Source organism: Protopterus annectens, chromosome 3.part0 (genome assembly GCF_019279795.1).
Source record: "Protopterus annectens isolate FY-2018-M chromosome 3.part0, PAN1.0, whole genome shotgun sequence".
NCBI classification, from domain to species: Eukaryota; Metazoa; Chordata; order Ceratodontiformes; family Protopteridae; genus Protopterus; species Protopterus annectens.
This window is the reverse complement of record NC_056731.1, coordinates 1,191,513,241-1,191,532,306: the sequence shown is the minus strand read 5'-3', so window position 1 is coordinate 1,191,532,306 and position 19,066 is coordinate 1,191,513,241. Positions and strand designations below refer to the sequence as shown.

The following is a 19,066-nucleotide window of genomic DNA, read 5'->3' as shown; positions in this document are numbered from 1 at the left end:
ACAGAGTGTAGCCTCCCAATCATCTCAAATGCGCAGGTGAAAGCTGCTCTCTCTAAAGCTAAAAACACAGCATCAATGGGACCGGATGGTGTCCCCGGCTGTGTGCTACATGAACTCAATGAAGAACTAAACCCGCATAAGGCAGCTGTTTAATCTTAGCCTTACCACAGGATATGTGCCCAAGGAGTGGCGTACGGCAACTGTGGTCCCACTCCACAAAGGTGGTGCCTCTACGGACCCTGGTAATTACCGCCCCATAAGCTTAACAAGCCTGGTCTGCAAAGCTATGGAGAGGATCATAATGGAACTCATAAACAAGGACATAGGGGACTTGCAGACCTTGGACCCAACCCAGTTTGGCTTTGTCAAGGGCAGATCTTGCCTTTTGAACCTGGTCGACTTCTTGAAACAGTTACCAAGGCCATTGATGAGGAAAGGCAGTCCATACAGCCTACCTTGACCTTGCAAAAGCTTTCACACAATACCCCACTCTGGTATCATAGAGAAACTTACCAGCTTAAATGTAAACCCATATGTCACAAGATGGGTTGCAAACTGGCTAAAGGACAGAACCCACAGGGTTAGAGTTGCTGGAGCCATGTCAGACTCCAAGCCGGTTACAAGTGGTGTCCCACAGGGCTCAGTCCTTGGCCCCCTATTGTTCGGCATCTACTTCTCAGAAGTACAGGCAAACATAGGAGGATTATGGCTGACAAAGTTTGCGGATGACTGCAAACTGGGTGCCATAGTGGATAGTAGATCGGACACAGACATCCTTCAGAGGGGTCTCACGGAAACTGATGGCTGGTGCCAGAGCCATGGCCTGAAGTTAAACGCAAAAAAGTGTATAGTCATACCCTTTGGGAAAAACAAGGTAACCCCAAGCTACCATATAGGTGGCAACCCACTAAGCACAGAAGAGGTTATCAGGGACCTGGGTACCCAGGTTGACAGTGGCCTCTCGTTTGACACTCACGTTGCTAAAGTGGTTCGAAAGACCTTCTACATTGCCCATCTGATCATGAAAGGATTCACATCCAGATCAAGTGAGGTCATTGTTCCCCTGTACTCTTCACTTATCAGACCAATGATAGAGTACAATGCCCCATTCGGGATGTATCTCACACGACACCTTCAGCAATTGGAGAGACCCCAAAAGTTCCTCACCAAAAGGATAAAGGGACTCCAAAACCTGTCGTATACTGCCAGACTGAAGAAACTCCAACTCTATTCAGTTGCATACCGTCTGCTCAGAGGTGACCTGTGCCTGACATACAAGGCCATGACCAACCCGGAATTAATGGACATGCTCCACCTCAAAAAATCCAAATCCACCAGAACCACTAGAACAAGTGACTTAAACCTTAGCACGGATATAAATAGGACGTGCTGGAGGGATAGATTCATCACCCAGAGACTCCCCATGCTGTGGAATAAAATCCCGGTCCATGTGAGGCAGAGCACCTCGCTGGCTCTGTTCAAGAGAAATCTTGACCGGTGGATGGGAGATCGTAGGTTTACCCCGGGAATCATCTCTGTGTTACTGCTGGACAGAGGCACAACAAACTAATGGGCACATTATTTCTACCATAAGGGGTGGCATAAGCCACATAACTTTGGGCTAGGCTTATAAATGCCTTGGGGCAGATAGCCTAGTATAAACCTATGAACCTATGAAAAGACGGTGCTACAGAAACGCCATCTGTTTCTGAAGGCATTTTTCAGACCGACTCTCACCATTAAAACGTTTTCTAAGTCGAAGACTCCTACTAAATCTAAAAGGACTGCACTTCAATCTCCTGTTCAAGGCCCCATGCCTAAGAAACCGATGCTCAAAATGGCTGAAGATTTGATTTCTTTAATCAGGGGTTCCCAGCCCCCTCCTGACAAAAGGCCTAGACAAGAGGAAGATAATGCATCCTCTGAACAAGTGTCCATTTCTTCAGACTCCTCTGAGGACCAAGATTATTCCTTCTCTCCTTATTAAGATTCTGATGCTGAGGACTCTATTCCCTCAGCTTCTCCTCCTGAAGACTACTCCTTTGGGAAAACTTTACACACTATGAGGGAACATTTTCACTGGGAAGGTCAGGACTACTATGACTCGAAGAAAAGGCTCAGAGAGTTTCTTTTACTCCCCCAACACAGACCAATTGCCATCCCACCAGTTTTGGACATAGTGGATGATGTTTATTTAGAATCCGGTTTGAACCCAGACTCTCTACCTCCTGCTCCAGTTAAGCCTGACCGATACTATAGAGTGCCTGATTCCCACAAATTTCTTTACAAAAGCCCTGCAGCTGACCCAGAGACCATCTCCCAGGGTCCCAAGGGGGCTAAGGCTTCTATGGCTAAAAACCCAGTACCTTCTGAGAGGGATTTCAGAGCGCTAGACAGGTGGGGGGAAAAAGGTTTACATCTCAGCCACACTATCTATGAGGGCACTGAATTGCAAATTTCACATGCTTAAATATCAGCAATTCCTAATCTCTCAGTTAAAGCAAAGAATAACCACTCTCCCTCAACAATCTGAATTGAAAGAAGTACAGGATCTGTTGCACGCCACTGAGCAGGTGGGCAAACATACCTTACAATGTGGGTTTGATTCTTTGGAGGCCTCCTGCAGAGCAGCTGTCACTGGGTCTGTTATACGTAGGCATGCTTGGTTAAAGGAACAAACTCTGCCTGATCATGTTAAAGCAAAATTACTAGATGCTCCCTTACAGCAGGACAGCAGGATGTGCTTTTTGGAGTTGAAGCAGAAGAAGTTTTAAAGAAAATGGAGGATAAGGCAAAATCTATGCAGACAGTCAAAGATTTCCTACAGGTACAACCCCCTCGCTTCAGCAGAAACTGGCCAACAGAAAATTGGTCCTTTCCAGCTACTGACAGACCATAGAGGGGTAAATACAGATGCCCAAGGGGCAGAGGACAACCACAAGCCCAGTATAAGCCTCGCCAATGGGGCACTACAACACAAAAGGGAGGAGAAGACGGGTCTCAATCCACCAGAAGGCAAACTCACTGACTTGCACCTCATCTGGCCAAGCAATACTCTCTTGGCAGCCCCCATGGGGGGGGGGGGACTCACACTTTTTGTAGACAACTGGTACATTGTCACAAAGGACAAATGGGTCCTAGACATAATTTTACGAGGATACAGATTCCACTTTCACACCTTGCCAATGAAAAGAGGAATGCCAAACCTGCCACAAAATCAATGGGCAGAGGCACAAAAACAAATTACAGCTCTCATGGACATGAGAGCCATTCAACTGGTACCTACTCGAGAGCAAGGCCAAGGATTTTATTCAAGACTCTTTCTAGTGCCCAGAAAGGACAATGCCTGGAGACCAATTCTGGACCTTTCAATTCTAAACACTTACAAGTACCCAAATTCAAGATGCTAACTCTACAGCAGCTACTTCCCATGTTGGGCAAGGAAGCATGGCTAGTAACGTTGGACCTCAAGGAGGCATACCTGCATGTCCCAATCAGACAAAGTTGCAGAAGATACCTCCGTTTCATTGCAGGTTCAACCCATTACCAATTCTCTGCACTGCCCTTTGGCTTATCTACTGCGCCCAGAGTCTCCACACAATGCCTGGCACCAGTAATTGCATACTGCAGACAAAGAGGAATTCAAATATATCCATACCTGGACGACTGCCTCATCCAAGCAGAAAGCAAAGACATTCTCCTACATCATCTGGCCTTTGTAAAGCATCTACTAAACTGCCTGGGGTACACAGTAAACGAAAAGAAGTCAAAACTAGTACCCTCACAAAAAATTACATTCCTTTGTGCCAGCTTGGATACAACGGACCAGGAGGCTCATCTTACGCCAGACAAGCAACTACAACTGACTCAATATTTCAGGACAATGGCAACAAAGACCCAATTAACTGCAAGAAAAATTCTGCAGGCTTTGGGCTTCATGGCATCTTGCATACTAATAATACCATTTGCAAAGCTGCATATGAGGAAATTACAGTGGTACCTAAAAAGCGTATGGTCTCAACACAGCCACAGCTTGGACACAATGATATCTCTCATCCCCTGCCTACAGCAGGAACTTCTGTGGTGGTCACAGGCATGTCACCTCAACAAGGGTCAGCCTTTCACTTTACCCCCAGCCAGGCAAACTATCACAACAGATGCTTCAGACTATGCCTTGGGGGCACACATGGCAGGACAATGCATTCAAGGCCTATGGACTGCAGAGCAAAGAAATCTGCACATAAATCAAAGAGATGCTAGCTGTACAGAAAGCTCTGACAGCCTTCAAGGATCTATTACATCCAGGACAACTTGCAATAAAGACGGACAACACCACAGTAATGTGGTACATAAACAAGGGGGTACACATTCCTACCGTCTATGCAGGCAAACAATGATCTTATGGAACACAGCTCTGGCTTACCAAGTTCAGTTGCAAGCTCACTTCTGCCAGGACAGAAGAACACATTGGCAGACTACCTCAGCAGAAACATCAGGGATCCCCACGAGTGGAAACTAGATCCACAAATATTTGCAATGATGACTCAAAAATGGGGCCTTCCAGATGTAGACCTGTTTGCCAGTCCTCAAAACTATCAACTAACAAAATTTTTTTACAAGGACATTTCACTATCAAGCTTGGAAAGTGGACGCACTCTCTTTCTGTTGGAGAAACCTGACAGTATATGCCTTCCCTCCATTGCCTCTCCTCTCAAAGGTTCTTCTGAAAGTCAAAAAGGAGAGACCACGACTGATTCTCATAGCCCCAGACTGGCCACACCAGTACTGGTACCCGCTATTGAGAAATATGGCCCACAGCCGACCATGGATATTGCGTCAAATTCCCCATTTGCTCACACAACAAAACAATCAGATTCTTCACAGCCAGCTCAAAACTTTAAATCTGGTTGCATGGCAAATCAAATAAATATACAACAACCAGCTCCTCTTTCCCAAGCAGTTCTGGATGTTCTTCTGGAAGCCAGGAGGCCAAGAACCAGGAAGGCTTACTCAGACAAATGGAAAAGGTTTTGTGCCTGGAACCAAGCTAAAGGCCAAGACACAATAAAGCATCACATGCCTCACATTCTACAGTATTTAGCTGAGATGTTGAACAAAGGACTTTCTTTCTCCTCCATTAAAATCCATGCTTCAGCCATGCTTCAGCTATTTCAGCTCACTACAACACGGATCCACCTTTATTTTCACATCCTCTTCTAAGGCAGTTTCTCAGATGGGCAAAAAACATTAGACCACCCAGGAGAGCTCCTACACCTACATGGGACTTCAATTTTGTTCTGGAAAAACTAACACTGCCTCCCTTTGAACCAGCTTTCTCTGCAGATCTTCAGTTCCTATCATGGAAAACTGCCTTGCTCCTAGCAATTCCTTCAGCTAGAAGAGTCTCAGAGCTACAGGCACTAATGGCAGTGGAACCTTTCCTCATTTTTCATCAAGACAGAGTTTCTCTACGAACTAATCCTTCCTTTATGCCTAAGGTGGTTTCCAGTGTGGCTTTAAATCAAACCATCCACTTACCCACCTTCTTCCCAAATCCACAGAACAAAGGTGAGAGACTCCTGCATTCCTTGGACATTCACAGGCAACTTTGTTACTACTTGGACAAAACTAAGACTTTCAGAAAATCTGACCAGCTCTTTGTATCCTATGCTACAGCTACTCAAGGGAAGGCTATATCAAAGCAAACCATTTCTAAATGGATAGGTCATTGCATACGTTTCTGCTATACTCATCCTGGGAAACCAGTCCCTTCTACCATTAGGTCCCACTCCACCAGGGCAACAGCTACCTCTACAGCCTTTCTAAGGGGGGTTTCAACCAAGGAGATTTTAGAAGCTGCAACTTGGAGTTCAGTTCACACCTTTACCAAACACTATCACTTACCTCTTTACTCTAAGACCAGGCCGGGCTTCTCCACTGCAGTTCTGCAGGGCCTTATAGCCTCCACTAATCCTCTATGATACCTCCCCCCTTCCTTAGCTTTGGGATTCAACCCAAGTGTGATGACTGCAGTAGGGTAACACGATGAACATAGTACAGTTTTGTACCTACCATAAATGTAGATGTTTGAGTGTTCACCCTGCTGCAGTCCAGGTTACCCTCCCTCCATCCCCTCTGATCTACTAACTAAATCTCTTCAATACCTTAATGATGTATTTGCTTATAACTGAAGGGATTTTGTGTTTGGGCAGAGGTTACTCCATTTGGTACTAATTTCTGATCACCTTTTTGCGGGCACCGGACATCTGGGGCAAGAAAAACTGAAGAAAATGGCGTCGGTTGCACTATATATACCCCTGGCGCACTGATGTCAGGGAGGCGACAGCAACCGACACCGGACCAAGACTTTGGAATTCCGGCCAACTGCGGGACCGCCTGACGACAGGATAACCCAAGTGTGATGACTGCAGCAGGGTGAACACTCGAAGATCTACATTTACGGTAGGTACAAAACTGTACTATTTGTAGCCTTGTGTAGAGTACCCCTCCTTTGGGATGTAAGCTGTTCTACACTGTGTGGCTATTAGTAATGGCTAGTTAAAATCCCCTGTCCGATATCCTTGGCTGAGTCAAGATTGGGAGTAAAGTTTAGTGAAAAGGCAGTTGGTCTATGTCCAGTAATTTTGGCTTTAGAATGCACTTGATAGTTAACATGCACTTTTGATTTTGAAAGTTATGCCATCCCATGTTATGTCTGTTTTTGAATGTGTTTGGCTTAGAATTGGTTGTACTTCAGTTTTTTTGTTCTTTTGACAGATTTTAGATATGTGTGCTGCTCCTGGTTCTAAGACTGCACAACTGATTGAAATGCTGCATGCAGACATGAACATCCCTTTTCCAGGTACAAGTTATTGTCCTTGAGCATATCTGCCAGACAGTATTATTTTTTTTTTTGGGGGGGGGTAATTGTTTCTTTTTAGCTTTCCCTTTCTGAGTTTTGATTTGTTAAGTAGCATTGTAAATTTTGTACTAAAAAATGATTACTAACGGTTGTCAGCTTGTATGCATCTGTAGTTACCTGTGTTGTGATATGTTGAAAGTTATTTTTCTACTACAATTCTTTTTTTGTAAAGTAACCATTGTGATTTGCAAAGGTAGCAATAGGCTTTTTGACATTACATATTGTGTGTGTGTATCAGCTACATTTTTTCATGCATCCACAATGTAGAATGGAGCATTGTGTTTGATTTGAATTTTATGTCTAGGTTCATTTATTCATTAATTTATTCATTCATTTATTCCCTGATGCTCGCTGCATCCATTTTAGGATTGCTAGGAAATGGAAGCCTACCCTGACAATGAAATGCACAAAACAGCAAAACTCATTTTGGGTTGGATGCCAGTCTTGTGTAGGATACTGACAAATGCACTGATGCACTGAGCTTGCACACCTTTAGACAGTTTGAAGGATTGTCATTTCACCTTTTTATATGTTGGCATGTGGCAGGAAGCTAGAACACCTGGAATGTGTATGTGTGTGCACATATATATGTGTATATATATGTATGTGTGTATGTGTGTGTGTGTGTGTGTGTGTGTGTGTGTGTGTGTGTGTGTGTGTATATATATATATATATATATATATATATATATATATATATATATATATATAGGTTTACCATTGAAATGTCGCTGTACCATTGCACGGCAATAAAGTATTCGAACTACAGATGTTTGAATATTTCATTTGTGTGCAGGTTACATGAGCGAACGTTATATTTGCAAATGAACTGTGCATTCACAAATATAATGTTCGATTATGTACAGGGATCGTGGTACAGTGCGGTTAGGGAAATGCATCCCTTTCCTCACTGTAGTGCGATCCTGGAGTTGGAATATATAGTTGGGGGTGTGGGGGCGGGGTGCAGGGGGGCTTGCCCCCTGCATAATCTGGATATTAGGTGTGCTAGTTAGGGAGTAGCGGCAAGGGTGGCATTAACAGCTGATTTTTGACATTAGGATGGTTAGGTTATTTGTACTTTTGGGAAATTAGTTCTGTTAAGTACTTTTTTTATATATATATATATATGAAACTGAGAATCTAGCTGAAGAACTTGAGGCAGAAGTGCTAATTTCTCCACCCCAATGTTGCCCGTTGTGTAGCAATGCATTAAATGTAGATTGTCTTAAGAATTTTGCAATAATTATAGCATATTGTGACAACTACAATATAAATTCTTAGCCATTTCTAACTTAATATTAGAAAAAGTGCAGTAAGTTGATCAAAATGGAAACCCATAAGATGTTTGAGGATGAATCAATACATAAATGACACATGGTTTGAGGTAATGCATAACATTAAGTAGTGAGAAAAAGTACTTTTTTTAGCTTCTTCATTTTACTATCTTGATGGCTCTACTACCCAGTCATCCTCTGGCTAGCTGAGTCTTTCCTGGTGTGCCTAATCAGCCCATTCATTCCCATTATGGGTAAGAATCATGATTGGTAGGGAGTTGGCCAGGTTTTGGAGCCATCAGAGCAACCTTCCTTCAAGTATGCTATCACCTAAACAGTAAGCCAGAGTCTCATCCTTCCCCAGAATCAGCGAGCAATCTGTGGCTTCTTACTCACATTCTACCTTTCCTAGCTCTTTTGGCACCTGAGCCACTAATCTAACTTGATTTGTGCAAGTTATAGTCCGGGTTCCATCTCTTTACACCACAGTACTAGGGCTGGTGTAGCTCCTGTTTTTAAAGTCTATAACAGTTTTATGATAGATGAGTTGTGTATGTGGGGAATTTAGTTACACTGTTATGTGCATTTACTGGTGGTATGTCACTGATCGCAAATGACCCATTGCAAATCCACAATGGATGAATAGAAGGATCACAGTTACAGTTACACAATACAAATTAAACAGCAGTAATAATAATTTGAAAACAATGTGCAGCAAAGAATAAAGCAAACTATTGCAAATGAAGTTTGAATGTGATGTACACTAATCGTACAAAGAAATACTGTTTACATTTACAACAGGAGCTGCATGGGGGTACATTTTGTGGCATGTGCAAAGGTTTTAAATTATCTAAGAGGGGATGTGATAATGTAATTGTCTCAAAAAATAAAATTGTTGTTTTGCTAGGATGTGGTGCTTGTTAAGTACCAAGTCCCACTGCATTTGATTAATTTACAAATTTCTGACGCTGCAGATATTCTTGAGTGCGTCATCCTGCGTATAAGACATTAAACAGAGGTTCAACCTGCTTGAGTTGTTTGTAGCTGAAATGGATGTAAAAGTTCCCACGGCACCTATCGAAATAAGTAAGGGAAGTTCCCTGATGTCCTGACCAAATTTTCCATAGTAATATTATTCTTATTTTGTGTATGTGGCTACAAACCACCTCTGGTCTGTAATTGAGAACAGTAGCCTAGTGGGACTAGCCCTGTCAGTAGAGGATACATAAAAATACATGCTTACAATGCTTAGAAATGCCATTGGGAAAGTTTACAGTCATCAGCTAGTTTGAGGAAAATTAGTAGAAATGGAGCCATGTGTTAAGAATGTGTAATTCCATTTTTGTGTTGTGTTTGATCTTTGTAGGTTCTAGCTCCAAGGGGTTAGGGAGTATCAGTGTGATGTTATAATTCAGTGCATTACAATGGGGTGTAATAATGAGAAGTGGTAGCTGACGTATTTAGCTGTTCCAACTTCTAAATGGTTTAGAAATTCTTCTGGTATCACCTGTTTCTAGGTTATATTAATAGCTTTTTAGAAGTCCTTGGCATTGTTGAATGTATTAGAGGTTTTGGTGTAACGTACCATTTTATTTTTTTAAACTAGTTATATTCAGCAAGGGTTGCTGCAGGTTATTAGATAGTTATGAAAGACTGATGTCACATCCTGCATTAGTTCTTCTCTACACCCACTGAGTGCCATGATGGGTTTAGCTCCCCTGAGTTCCCTATGTTGTATAAAGTTGGTTTCCAAGAATGAATGAGTAAATGCGCTGAAAGTCATCAAGACATGCATTTCAGTATCCTCCTCGGATAAGTAGAGTGTTTCAATGTTTTTATTGGAGCTAATGTTAATGATATTTTTGTCTTGGTGGCCATTGAATTGATGCTTATTTGATCAGGACTAGCAGACTGAACAGAGTTTGAAAACTCTGCTACTGTGAGCTTGGATAACCTAGGGGTTACAAATGAAGAAGGAATGCTGGGGCTGTGCCAGTGCATGCACGTGGCGGATGGGTTTGTAGCCACATAAAGAAAATAAGAAATTAGGAAGTGTTGTGATAAAAGGAGCTTCACTCATTTTGTTACCACTGAGATGTCGCCGTATCGTATGTTAAGTCAGCTGTTTTATCAAGGTAAGGAAGAGCAGAGAGGGATATTTCATTTATTGTCTAGGGTCAGTGATTATGAAGACAAGGATTCGTGCTGGATGGTTGAAGGTATATATGGAATTTTTGGTGATCCTTTTTCCGTACATTGGTAATGAAAATGGTTTTCAAAAGTGCCTGTGACTTTGGAAATGAGCTTGTTAATGTTCTGCAAAATATTGTGTATTTCATTATACTTTTATTTGGCTTCGTAGATGGATTGATTGTACCAGACAAGTCTGTTTTTAGGATTAATCTTCATTTAAGGTGTTTGTGATTTCTGGTTGTTGTCATACAATGATGGAGGACATCTTCCAAAAGTAAGTCATAGTGGTCAGGAGGAATGTAAAGGCAGGCTGCTTTAAATTTTTGAGTATTTCCTGCACTCTTATTAGTATTCTCTGCAATTGTTAATGTCAGTAAGTTGTAAACTTTGTTGAGAGCAGGAAAGATGGTCTTTAATTATAAAAGCCGCTCCAGCTGTTGATTTGAATGTGGGTTTTTTATTTCCGTTGCAGCTAGTACATCTGACTGATAGTTGTCTACTGAAATGTAGTTTTTCATTAGGAAATGCTTCTAGCATTTAACCCTATTATAGCAGGTGTTGAAGTGTCATCTGAACTGCTTAGTACAGTAGTAAATAGTTGCTGGATCATGGATTAATGTGGCTGTCACCACAATGAGACAGTTTATGGAAGAGCCATTTTCCTGGTTTTGAGTATTTGCAGTCTTTGTATTGAATATCTGTCATTTTATATTTAATTGGTCTGATGTTATTGTATACTTATGTTCTTTATATTTAGTCCAGGGTTTGGAATATATTTTTGTTTAGGAGTAGAAAGCTTATTTTGGAATGGTTGTAGACTTGGACTGGTAGTAAGTTCTGAAATTTTATTTGGTAGTTTTAACTGTTTGTCATGGGACAGTAGATTGCTCAGAATGTCATCTTTGGCATGTATATGTGGCAGGTCAGTGACCTCTTTTAATGCTGTTTAGACTTTTGAGAACATTGAGAGGTGAATACTGCATTATTATAATTTTTCCCTCTTCTCCAAGTGTATGAAGTCTGAGTCGATGTGGTGTTTGGGGTGTGGGTATTTGCTTCCACTCTGGGAGGACGCAGTGGGCTTCCCCCTTCCAAGGATGGAAAACATGAAAACCATTTTTTGCAAGTGCTGCTGTTTTGAGTAGCAACTTCCTTGTTTTGGGTGTCTTGTGGTTGAGTAGTAACATGTCAGTTAAACAGGATGTGATTTATGCATAGTAAAACTTGGGTAATGTTCATCTAGATGGAGTGGTAGTAGTCATTTCTTTGATAATTAACTATAGAATGCAAGTTTTGTTTGTAGACATGGCTAGTTTTATTGTAGACATGGGGTAAACATGTCGAATATTATACGATAGCACTCGAGCACTTTTTAATTGGTATAGTGTGGACAAGTATTAGATGTTGATAGTAAAGTCTCATTAGTGTAGATAAAGGATTAAACAGACAGTATTTATATGGGCACGTGTTTTAGATTGGTTTGATAAGGCTGTGATGGAAAGATTTAAGTCACTTGGATATTAGTTAAGGATAATTTCAGTTGCGATCACATTTACTGCCTCCTACATAATGCATATGGGAGGTAATGAAATCAGTTAATCTGGGAAGGGAGGAAATGCATATGGGTTGTGCTAGGGCCCACACCTGTTTCATAGTCTTCCCCTCTGCTGGACAGTGTGTAAATGCAAGTAGGTGCAAAAGTATATGATGTATACCTTGAAAAAACTTGCATAGAGACCAAAGGTCAACTTGGAGCTACTTTTATTGATGAGCAGATACAGAGCATTGCCTGACTACAGACTTAGCTGTCCAGGCGTAGTTACTTTTCATAGGGGTGTGTGGACTTCTGGGAATGTTCTTACCTGCATTTGATGATGCATCATTTGTGTTTAAGTTCTTATTGACTTCCATCTCGGAATGCTGGTCTTTGCCCAGATGATTGGGTGTTGAAGCTTCTCCTGTTTGAAAATGCTGAGATCTGGGGAACAGTGAGGACTTTTATACATTTGTCTTTGAGTTAACTTTTTTTTTTTTTTTTTGTTAGAAAAGGAGAGCTACTAGTTGCTATTTTTGCTTAGTGTTTTAAAGATCTCCCAACATTTTTCCCAGAAGAAAGTAATTTTGTTTTGTGCAAGTGTTGTTGGACATGTTCTTTGCAGAAAATCTCATCTCCTTATGCGAGTGAGTTTTTGGAAAGCTGTGGGAAGTTGTAACAAAACATTAAATCTTTAGTATGGTAGCAAAGAATATGAAAGTTGAAAAAAACACCAGTTAAATAGGTAGCAACACCCAGCGGTGGAATATAGTGTTGCTTGTTGTTAACTCCCTTGTTGAGTGCATAGTGTATGTAGCTCTTACAGGCACGTCTAGCTCTTGCATAAATATTTAGCATAGCATTTGCAGCTTTAAACAGGTTCCAAATTTATTAGTGGCATGACTGAGGTATATAGACAAGTCTGCTTAAAAAGAAATGAGACTAGGTCAAGTCCGCTTTGTCAATGCAAGTGTTGGAATTTAACTCCTGTGTGCATTTTTGGAGCCTCATAGCAACAGAGGCAGACAAAAAAACACATACTGATTCTAAATTAATGCGTGGTGCACCACAGTTAGATAATTAATTTATTACATTTGATCAGACAGTAGCAGAAAAGTTATTTTGGGAATGGGACATCTAAAACTGAATAGATTGTCTTAATCTTTATATTGGCAAAATTTACTTTTCTGAAATAATAGCCAATACTAAATGGCTCTAGCTTACTAAATTTGCAGATCACTACAAGTTAGGAACAGTCATTGAATCCACAAATGAATTGATCACCCTGCAGGAAGGTTTCACCCAAATAAATAACTGATGGCATAATTGTGGACTGAAACTAAATGCCAAAAAATGCATTATTGTATCCTTTAGTAGGTCCTCTACCCAAGGGAACTGCCACATTGACAGTATGTTCCTAAGAGTTGACCCATTGTTCGTGATTTAGGAACTAATGTGGACAGGTACCTGACTTTTGACCAACGTGTATCCATTGTTACAACAAGAAGCGGTTTGGACACACCAGAAAACGCCTCACTGTTGGTTTATTAAGATAAAAGTTCCACACAAGTGCTTTCACCCTGCCACAGTGCAGGGCTTTATCAAGTAAATAAAACATACATCAATAAATAGGGTACTGAACAGACTGGGATGGTGTGTGTTTTATTCACTTGATAAAGGCCTGCATTGTGGCAGGGCGAAAGCACTTGTGTGGAACTTTTATCTTAATAAACCAACAGTGAGCCGTTTTCTGGTTTGCCCGAACCGCTTCTTGTTGTATTGGTTTCACTTTTGCAATTATTCCCTGCTGTTTTTGTTGTTTTAGTGTGTCCATTGTTGTAAGAAAGTCCCTCTGTATTGTACTGTTTTAAAAAAGAGATTTTGTCTAGATCTAGGGATGTCATTGACCCCTTTATCCAGCCGTCATTGGATCAGTTATTGAATATAATGCCCCATTTGGCATGTATCTGTCCACACACATGCAACAACTGGAATGCCCACAGCGATACCGTATTAAATGGATACAAGACTTAAATAATATGTTCTACATGGACTGACTTAAAGCCCTGTCACTGTACTTGGTGTCCTATGGACTTCTAAGAGGGGACCTGTGTCTGGTATACTGATGGATTTAATGCACATCAGCAAGTCATATGGCATGAGAAGTAATGTGTCTAGGAAGCTAAACCTCTTCTCCAGCAACAACAGAATGGCTTGGAGGGGCAGGTATATCTCATAAAAGATACCACTGCTCAGGAACAGTCTCCCTGTCCACAGAGTTCATCCCTATCCATGTTGAAATGCAGCTTGGATCAGTTGATGGGAAATAGAAGTTTTCCTAGGACAGCCCCCTGTACTACTAATGGACAGAGACAGCTCCTGAATGCTGTGTACCATGCATGTGTCCCCTCAAATTACCTATGGTATGATCCCAGTTATTCTCATTAAGGGTAAATATATAATTATTGACCGTGGATGGATAAGGCCAATATCTAACTGAGCTGGTTGAGTTTGAATACAAAAAAATTGGTGAGGTTTAAAATTGCCCTCAAGGGCAACTTACCTCGTACTTGCCTGTGAACCTATGAACTATAATAGTCTGTAAACAGAAGTATAGTAACCTTAAGTTCTGTAATCTTTACAAATGATTAAAATGGTAGAATTGCTTTTAAAATTGAAATTCGATGAAGTCATTCCAATTTGAGCCCAACTTTGTCTTTGACTATGCACCTTTCTGCTTCAGTAACAAAGCTTCAGCATTTTCTTTGGGCAAGGACTGTATCTTGATGTAGACAGGGACAACATTTTTTGATAAGTTGGAAATGTATTTGTATAGTGATGACTGAGTTTGTATTTTCTGTTAAAATTGAATTAGTAAGGAAAATATGTAGAGAGTCAGATTTGAGGGTAAAAGTTTTTTTTTTTTTTTTGTGAGGAATTTAATTTGCCTAAAGGAATAATGTGAAGTTGTTCAATCTCGCCATTCATTTTTTACTGATGGGTTCAGAGCCAATCCATTGGTACGATTATTTGTTTACAAAGCTCGAGATTTACCAAGCCCCTTATCCCATGATGCGCTGGGAATTATCTCCGATCTAGTTTGCCACGGCACTGATCAGAGGTTCCAGTTTTGCTCGATCCAGTATTTCTTCAAAAAAGCATATTTTTTGCAAGTTATTTCAAAATTTTCTGTTCCACAGAATAGTTGCTAGAGTAGTCTTGTGTAGCTTCTTAAAAGCTCCCCTTTTCCCGCGTATGTTATTTAGCATAGTTTTAGTGGCCTCGTTTTGGCCTAGTTAATTCTCTTGCATTTTCTACTTTTATACATTTAGCTTAGCGTTGGCCTTTGTTTTTGGGCCTTTGTTTATAGTGTGCATGTTATCTTACAGTTAGTAAATTAGTTGTAATTTTGGCTGCCTTCTAGACTTTGTGTGGTGTTTTAGAGCCTAGGTGTGTTTCTTATATACGTTATATAGCGAGTGTCTTTTTTCTTAGGCTTATTGTGTGCTTGGTTTCTGTGTTAAGCCTAAGGCATTTTGATTGTTGGATGTGTCTGAGGACAAGGATAAGCACCTAAAGTCTGGATTTAAAAAGTGTCCAGACTGTGGGCAAAAGATGTCAGTAACCGATGGCCATGTAACGTGCATCTACTGCTTAGGGGCTGTCCATTTGCAGGAGTCTTGCAGTATTTGCCACTCTTTTTCCTCTAGGGTTTTACTGGAGAGGAAAAGAAAGTTAGTTGACAGAAGCTTGCTGAAGCATCTGTTTCATGAAGCATTGAGTGACCAGGATGTGGCCAGCAAGTCCTTTAAGTCCTCTGGGGACACTAAGGATTACAAACTGTCCAAGAAATTGGAAGATCCTGTGACATCAGCTCCACAGACCTCTGAGCAGACTGTCTTTTCGTTTGAGCTGGCATACAGCTCTGGAGCCAGTATCTGAGAGACCTACAGCTCCACTTCTTCATTCGGCACCGTCGGTGCACTCTCTTCTAGTTCTTCTGTCAGCCTGTCGGATTTGGATATGGACCGATTGGTGCAGAAGCTCTTACAGGCACCAGGCCTTGCTAAATTGTTGACTCTGACCCTAGTTTTGGAACTGAAGACCACTGCCCCTGACTTAACTGCTCCTCCTCCGAGCCATACTGGACCTTCGGAGCTGGAGGGGGCTGACCTGTTGATCGTCGAGCCAAGACCTGCTCCAGTGTCCTCACTTCCATCTACTCTGACGTCCTCTGCACCAACCAGGGACTCTAGGAGCTTGACACTCTCCTGTCTGGTACGGAGAGGATAGTCGCACCGACTTGTTGGTGCTGACTCTTCCTCTCTGGGCTTCTGCTCTGAGCTCTGCTCCTACCTCTGGTTCAGAGCCCATGGCCTCTGTGTGGGAGGGGTTGGTGGTTCCTTCGGGTCCATCGAATCCTTCTCATCCGAGCCGCGATGCCTTCGACGCCATGAGGAGAGCCTTGTCCCCCAAGACATCCTCAACACCAGGTCTGGCTTCCTCATCCCCCAAAGCGCCTGTGTCTGCTTCTGCTTCCATCGTCCAGGCTAGGCATAGAGACCCTGAGCCTCGAGTGGCCCCACAGGGCACCCCCTGCTCTTCTGAGACCTCCCCAGAGGCTCATATTGAGGGGGTCCCCAGGAAGAGATTGTGCAAGAGGAGACACTTGGACTCCCCACAGGAGTCTTTAGCATCTGACACTGACTTGGATGAGTCAGAAGGGTCCCCACTGTTCCCCTCTGAGGATCTCCTTTGCGGAGATACTCGAGATCCTTGGGCAGAGGGGTGATTGGCAGTCCAAAAGCCCTACTGAGGACGAGTCAGTTCTCCTGAAGGCTTTCGGGTCTCAACCTTCCACCTCTTGGGTGTCTCCGCCCTTCCATGAGCTCATGCGGCTGGTCTCTCGGAGGGCGTGGAAGTCGCCGGAGTCCATGGAGCCTGTTCCTCGGAGGCCTAATAAGTTTATTTCTGCTCCAATAGATAATTCCCTTTTGTCCAAAGGAGTCCGTGTTGATGCCATGGTGGTGGCGGCCACCAAAAAGAAAATGTCTGAGACTTCCTAGTCTAGCCATCCTCTTAATAGAGAGTCCAGGATCATGGATAGATATGAGAAATGGATGTTTAGTTCAGTGACATTTACACTCTGTTCCCTGAACTATTTAGCCCATTTCACTAGGTTGCAAAGAAATTTCCTTAAGGAGTTGGGAGATGCTCTTCAGGGTACTGTAGCTGCAGGGGCTTCTGATAAAGTTGCCACCCATCTTGTTACCCTAAATTCTATTGTGAATTCATCCACGCGTCTCATATCATATGCAGCTGATGGGACCGAGTAGGGCAGCGGGTACAGGAATTGCTCTCAGAAGACATTCCTGGATGCGCTTGTGTTCCTTCTCTGAGCCCTTTAAGTCTTCTTTCGTGAACACCCCTTTTGATGGCTCATTTCTTTTTGGGCCTAAAGTGAAGGAAACTTTGACCAGGTGTGAACAAGAGGGAAAGACTCTGCCATTTTCCACCCCTACTCGGCCTTACCCCAAAGGGGAGTAAAGATGTGGTTCCGGAAATTCCAAGGAGCCTTTCAGGACACACGTGGCGAACCTCCCTTTAGGGGCAGAGGAGGGGGTAATGATGGAAGACGCCAACCTCGCGGCAGAGGGGGCCTGCAACACCAGGATGACAGATATCACTTCTCTGGTCAGCCCTATCAGCGCTCCTGAAAGGAGGCCCGACTGTCCTGCTCTGGAGGCAGTCGGGGGTTGCTTATCTTTGTACACAAGCGCCTGGCAAGATATAACAAAAGACAGCTGGGTATAAAGTATTATTTCCAGAGGGGATTTCGTACTGTTCTCCACTCCTCCCCCACCCACAAGGGGAATCCTGGATGTTCCACTCAGTTACAGGGAAAAAGCAACTATAGAGGTCCACAAGTTGCTAGAAAAATCCAGTCAGTCTCAGCAGACCAAACAGGATTCGGAACTTACTCAAGATTCTTTTTGGTTCCAGAGAAAATGGGGGACTGGAGACCCATTTTGGACCTCAGCAGACTACCAATTTGTGAAGAAAGAGAAGTTTCCGGATGGTCACGCTACAGTCTATACTTCCCTTTTTAGGGAAAGACAATTGGATGTGCTCTATAGATCTCAAGGATGCGTACTACCACATAAAAATGGTCAGGCCATCCAGAGATCACCTGCGTTTATGGCTGGGAGCCAATGATTATCAAATTGGATGTGCTCTATAGATCTCAAGGATGCGTACTACCACATAAAAATGGTCAGGCCATCCAGAGATCACCTGCGTTTATGGCTGGGAGCCAATGATTATCAATTTTGAGCCCTGCCCTTTGGTTTCCCTACAGCCCCCAGAGTGTTCACCAAATGCATGGCAGTGGTCACTGCTCACCTGAGGCGTCTAGGATTCCAGGTGTTTCTGTACCTAGACGACTGGCTTCTTACCTCCACCACCAGGCATCAACTGATTCAGGCAAGGGAATACACTCTGCAATCACTTAGGCATTACAGTCAACTCAGAAAAGTCTGCCTTGTCGCCATCGCAGCATATAGTTTTTATAGGGGCAGAGTTAGACACTTCAACCACCACTCTGCAACTACCAATCGAGAGAGTCTTTCTTCTTCACCAGCATGTCGGCTCATTGGTATCGAAAGACAGAGCACCAGCCGCAGAAGTTCTAAAAGTATTGGGTTTGATGGCTGCAGCGATCTTGGCCATACTATTAGCAAGGATGCATATGCAGATTCTTCAGTGGCTGCTGTTCACTCAATGGTCTCATCAGAAACTTCCAATGACTCGCACTATATTTTAATTACGAACTCTTGCAAGAGAGATCTCCAATGGTGGTTGACGTCTCCATGTAACCATAGGATGCCCCTTTATACTACCCCCTCCAATAGCCACTGTGGGGGGGGGGGGCATTTTCAGGGAAATACTGCTCAAGGCACATGGGACGGATCAAGAGTCACATCTGCATATCAGTGTTCCGGAGATGAGAGCAGTACTTCTGGCATTGCAGTACTTCCAGAACTCTCTTCCTCTAGGAACGACTTCAAATCCGACAGACTATGGCAGTAGTCTGGTACTTGAACAAGCAAGGCGGAACCAAGTCTTATCCCCCTTTGTCGAGAA

The 19,066-nt window shown here is 42.7% G+C and overlaps 1 protein-coding gene across 2 annotated transcripts in view; it reads left to right on the top strand.

Annotated features, from left to right (window-relative positions):
• The window catches only part of NSUN2 (NOP2/Sun RNA methyltransferase 2), a 1,231,765-nt gene that overhangs the window by 123,996 nt on the left and 1,088,703 nt on the right, over positions 1–19,066 (top strand). For both annotated transcript variants that reach the window (XM_044065403.1, XM_044065402.1), the window contains exon 6: positions 6,778–6,862. In XM_044065403.1, coding sequence (XP_043921338.1) covers positions 6,778–6,862 — 85 coding nt within the window. The remainder of the gene's footprint in view (positions 1–6,777; positions 6,863–19,066) is intronic.